The following is a 5,988-nucleotide window of genomic DNA, read 5'->3' on the forward strand; positions in this document are numbered from 1 at the left end:
ATTCATTCATTCATTCATTCACTCACTCATTCATTCATTTATATCTGTAGAGCTCATAAAATCTATGAGGCCCTGTGCTAAGTACCTGGATACAACACATTGCCCCTATTCTCAAGAATCCAACAGATTTACTTGAGAGGCAGACATGTAAAGTTATAATGTTAAGTGCAATGATATAGATAAAAATTAATAAGACTTAGAAAATAAAGCTGGTTTAATTAGAAAAAGCACAAAAATATAATCATTTAAATTCATTTCTGATATTGATAAAAGTTACAAATTCCTGTGGGTCAGAAAGACTAAATAGAAGTTCATGTTAACAAGCTCATCACCATGCATTAAGAACCTACTCTGGACCAGGCACCGGAGCAAGACAGCTATATAATGTGATTCTGGAATTAAGTAATTAAGAATTTATTCTGTTGGGTTGTCGGAAAAGGCATGATGCATTTTTGCAATGAAAAACATAGAAAAAATATGTCATGACTTTTCTGACAACCCAATAGCTGGGGATCCAGGGCATTTTCTCTGTAAAGTGCTTATACACACACACACACACACACACACACACACACACACACACTATAGATAACATTGTATTATCACAATTATATATTGTTATATAATATGTAGTATATCTACCTGTATATACTACAAATAGTCAATGCTTTATAGAATTTAGTTGATACTTCAAATCACTGAATATTGGGGTGCTATGCAGAGCCTTGCGGAAGAGCTCTGGACCTTTAAAATGAAAAATGGGTAGGACTTCAGAGAGGGGAGGTGGTAAGAGCATCATACACTAGAGGGTACCATGTGTAACCCAAAGATACAACCAGCTTCCTTCAATGCCATCACGTGTTCTATCCCAGTCAAAGAAACATGGGCTTGATATCCACGAACACTTGAAGAACACTCCAAAATTTTTTCAAAGGAAATCTCATCTATGGACCACAACAAATTTCTTTAAGTCCTCCTTCCATATCCATATTTTCCTCCCCAAACTCATGCTGATGTGAAATTTCCTCCTACTCTCTAAGAAATAACTGAGGCTTACTTCCTTACTCAGTCCAATCTTGGTGTTTGACATTTTTTTCTCCATTTTTACCCTGGCCTTACTGGGGGAGGTGAAGTGGGGGTGGGGGGTTAAGTAAGAAGTAAGAATGGTAAGTAAGAACTTTCTCTTCTTACTAGGACTTGTTTGCCTCCAAAATTTAACTAGCGTTCCTCTAGCTCCCTTTATTGGACAGCATTTTCTATTCATCATTCTGAGTAATAGTTCCAAGTTCAGGAACAAACAAATAGATGCAAAAATCTACCAGGGTGGAGGGGTGGTGATGGGAGGAGGATAAAATGTGCAAACACTGCTACCCTAATATTTTTTGCCTACTGACAGATGCAACCAGCAGGACTATGTTGGAAATAAGAAAATGGTTCACTTTTCCTAATGGGGTAACAGGAAAGGAAGTTAGAGAAGTCTATAAAGAGGTGATGATTAGTTTTTTTAATAATTTCTATTAATTTGATCTCTGACCTACTCAATGGATACTTCTACATTCAGAAAAAACACATTCTGTAAGGGGAAATAAGGATTATAAGGAGTCTACATGAAATCATCCCCATTTGCGTAACAGTGTATGAGTGTGTGTGCATATGTGTGTGTGTATTTAACTGAAATCCCAATATAAGATGATTGGTAATGGAGTAGCTCAGATTTACATTAGCAATTTTTTTTTCAGAACGCTTACAACATGCTATTGGACACTTTTGTCTTATTATATAATTAAGTCACCAATCTAGATCCTTCAAGGTATCTGACCTGACATTTTGTGCTATCTCTTGCCCCTTGATTTTTCAAAGCTCAAAAACAAAATCAAAATGTGTTACTTCTCAACTCCAGCAAAGCTACATGTTTCAACATGATGGCCCTGTCATAGTCAATAGACAGTAAGAGAAAAATGCAACATCTGCACTAACCCAAAAGAGCACAGACTAGCAATTGTTCAAGGTTGTCCCACAGAACTAGAATTAGTTAGAGTGTTGACACATGTCATGGGTGAAACTAACAGGAAGCTGGGGTACATTGGTACAATGGTATAGAAATGAGAAAATCCAACACTTGCAAACGAGTTGGTAAATAATTATTGCACCAAGTTCTCTGAGTAGCACTGGTGCCAGCCTGACCACAGGACCTCTCCCCTGGAGGCTCCCTAGATCTTCTTAAAGTCCAACAACCAAAAGACTGTGGGCTGGCACAACAGAGGCCCTCAAGGAACCTGGTCCAACACTAAGAGGAGCACCTGTTCTGATTGGTCAGTGCCTAAGCCAATCCCACTGAAGGAGACAGTGACCTTGGAGGAGGCACCGCACCCTGGCAGGTAATTCTTAGTGCCCATCTGCAAACCCCCTTCACAGCTAACAGATGCTTCCAGTTATCTTCGCATGGTCAACTGTGGGAACTGCAGTGCCCTAGCGACGTGGGCTCTGAAAGAGCAGAGCAAGACAGACAGCTGAGCAGCAGGCTGGCCTGTGAGCCAAAATACTGGCTGTTACATATTTTCAGTATCATCCCTAGGTATGGGGGAGAGGAGTGCTATCCAAGATCAAAACGATGGTAGGGAATGCTTGATTAAACAAAGTTCCTTTATTTTGGAACTTACCAGTTTTGTTATTATTACATTCATATATATATATATATATTTTTTTTTATTATTCTAATATATACTGTAAACCTCTGAAATGTATATGCCATATAGTATTTTCCAAATATATTTGGTTATAGGGTCCATTCTTGAGGGGTACATAATGAGATTAGTAATCTGAGCAACAATACTTTGAAGAACACAACATCAAAGATTAAAAAAAGGAAAAGGAAGATTATGGATCTTGGCTTCATAAGAAAAGGGGAACAATAAAACAATTAAAAACAAATCAAATTTGCAAATGGAAATGCCAGCCCATGCTAACCACACAGTAACTATTCCTACAAAGACAAAAATCAAAACAAAAAAACCAAAACAGTTTTTTAAAATTATGTGTCACACAAAAACAGACATATTTAAGATATAATATAAACAGCCTTGAATTCTCAACCTGTATGATTTTTCAGAACAATCCAAAACAGGCATTATTTTTTTCTCAGTTTTTTTTTTTCCCCACAAGTTGACTTATCTACAGATGAAAAACAGAACTTCTGTCAACACCTATGCTGTACTAGAGAAAGCTAAAAGCTTAAAGCTTAATCATTCTGGGAGAATAAATATGCAAGTGATTAAATCAAGGCTTGCATAGTTTTGCTTTCGATCCTTAATCCTTACTTTACCCTTTCACAAACATATCTTAAATAGTGACTTTTAGGATATTTGAAAGCACATCTTTATTTATTTACCATATGCACAGAGCTAAAATGAGTTGCTTTGGGGTAGAGGAACCACGTCAAAGGCATGGCACCTGCCTTTCAAGAACTTAGGGTCTCTTTGAGATGGCAATCTCCCATCATATTCAAACAAAAAAGCAATGCAGGCCATGACTAGTTACTACAAAGAGTGGCAGAAATAAAAANAAGAATTGATTGAAAGCCAACAAACATAACTAAACTCATTATAAAAATAAAGGTATAAGTTCAGCTCCTCAATTTAGGACCGTACGCAGATCAAAGTTGTTAACATGCAATTGTTAATGATGGGCCAGAACTCAGCCGGTGAGGGGGTGATAGGGATTGCAGCATGTGTTTCTAAGTGTGTGAGGCTCACATTATTATTATTTTTTTTTAATTCAAGTTTATTGCGGTGACAATGGTTATTAAAGTTACACAGGCTTTAAGTGTACAATTCTGTAATACGTCATCTACATATCACATTGTGTGCTCACCACCCAGAGTCAGTTCTCCTTCCGTCACCATATCGTTGGAGAGGGTGACATTATTGAACTATGCTCTCATTCTGTGGCCATCTGCCACATGTGGGTATTTGCATTTAAATTAATTACAATTCAATGAAATATAAAATCCAGTGCCTCAGTCACAGCAGCCATAGTTCAAACACTCAATAGCAAGTGGTTAGTATCTTTAGTATCTACAGTTTTGGACAGCTTGGAGGAACATTTCTATAACTGTAGGGAGTTCTGATGAACACTGCTATTCACAGAGGATAATCACTACTATCGCCTCCGATAATTATAAGAAGGAGGAGGAGAGGGGTGAAAAAGGGAGAATACAGTCAAAAGAAAACACTGATGAAACCTTAACAACTCTGTTAAATATTTGAAATGCCTTATTTCATATAATCTTCACAACTTTCCTCATGAGGTAGATACTGTAATTATCCCCTATGTTAAGCTTGATGACACAGTGCTTGGCGAGAGGAAGTAAATCACCATAGTTGTTCACGTGTTAATTGGTTTAGCTGGGGTTTTACTCAAGCCATCTGACTACAGTCTGGTAAGCTTACGCTGCTTCTGGAGAACTTGAAATGTTTAGAGCCAGAGGGAACATTTCCTGTGACATAAGGGTTTCTTCATCCTAGATACATACCAGAAGCATTAGGGGAGCTTGCTCAAAGCAGTTACCTGAGTCCTAATCCAGAGCAACAAGGGTCAAGCCAGGGCTTGCACTTTTGGGGATCACCTAGCGCTTTAGATGTATGGCCAGAGTTGAATAACTGTTTAGAGATGTTCTCATCCACCTTCCAGAGTCCAGATAACAAAATGTAGAACGTACCCCAGGTCACTAGCAGGAACTACTGACAACTTTGAAACCAGAACCTAGATATCAGGGCTGCCATCATAGCAGGATATGGCTTAGGCCATATTAACAAACCGTTCTTTTCCATTTCTTTATGGGTATTGTTATTTCATGCAATTCATGTACTACCTAAACATTTTATCAGAATTCAGAATTGAACAATGCAAGTTTTTTAAAAACACACAATGGATGTAGCACTCCTCTCCTCCTGAGACAAACAGGTCTTTCTTATTTCAAAGCAAACATTTTCTTCTTAAGAAAATAACATTTATCTCTGGAGAGTAGATAAACCCTCTTAACAGGAGCAGTATAATGTAGTGGAAACGGTATGGCTGCCAACCAAGAAACCTGACTTCTAGTCCCAATTGTGTCCATGACTATGCAATGGGGGAAAACCATTTCCTTTCTTTAAACTTTAGTTTTCTCATTGGCAAAACTAGGGTGTGGTCTATGATGATTTACAAGGCTCCTTTTGGCAGAGCCTCCATCTTATCATTTGTATGCAGATTGAATGAACTTTAGAAATGAAACTTCCAACCTGCTGTAGGACAACACATTCACTTCAATTCTAGTTGATGTATTTACTCCATATCAAGGAAAAACAGGGATATCAGATGAAAATCCCATGTTTTCTTCTGTTTTGTCAAGCCTCACTCTGATTCTTGTCACCGATTGGTCAGAACTCTTATAAGAGAGATAGCAACATCCAACCAATGAGAGTCATTCCCTGTAGCTGCCTTTTGGAAATGGCAGTATACCTACTCCTCGCCCTCCTACAGTCACAGCTGTTGATCTGAAAATTACGATGTGTCAGACATTTTACCACCTTAACATCCATCACCTCACCTTTACATCTCTTAAAGCTAAACTGTAATGGATTCCTAGGTGGCTAAGAGGTTAGCCAACCAAGACAGACGTCACATCATGAATAAGCAGCATGCTGAACATACATTTCTTACCTTACGCTTGTTGGTAGGACACACATAGAGATAGCTTAAAATTGTTTTCAACCCAACTTTGTCATTCATCTTCTCATAGGTTGTCCCATAATCGGTTGACCTGTAATTCAAAAGGAGCATTAATGAGGACAGAAGTATACGTCATTTGGCTGCTTGTCAGTATAATGCATGTTTTACATAATAGAATGGCTCTCGGGAGGTTTCTAAATGATTCATGTAGTATATAATGATGCTTAATTATGTACACAGCAGCACCATGTGAGTGGGTAACATTTGCATTTAAATTAA

General features: G+C 38.0%; 1 protein-coding gene across 6 annotated transcripts in view; it reads right to left on the reverse strand.

Moving 5' to 3' along the window:
* The window catches only part of SORCS1 (sortilin related VPS10 domain containing receptor 1), a 528,833-nt gene that overhangs the window by 234,157 nt on the left and 288,688 nt on the right, over positions 1 to 5,988 (reverse strand). For all 6 annotated transcript variants that reach the window (XM_019661209.1, XM_019661205.1, XM_019661207.1 and 3 more), the window contains exon 3: positions 5,701 to 5,800. In XM_019661209.1, coding sequence (XP_019516754.1) covers positions 5,701 to 5,800 — 100 coding nt within the window. The remainder of the gene's footprint in view (positions 1 to 5,700; positions 5,801 to 5,988) is intronic.

The sequence above is a fragment of the Hipposideros armiger genome, unplaced genomic scaffold, assembly GCF_001890085.2.
Source record: "Hipposideros armiger isolate ML-2016 unplaced genomic scaffold, ASM189008v1 scaffold_339, whole genome shotgun sequence".
NCBI classification, from domain to species: Eukaryota; Metazoa; Chordata; class Mammalia; order Chiroptera; family Hipposideridae; genus Hipposideros; species Hipposideros armiger.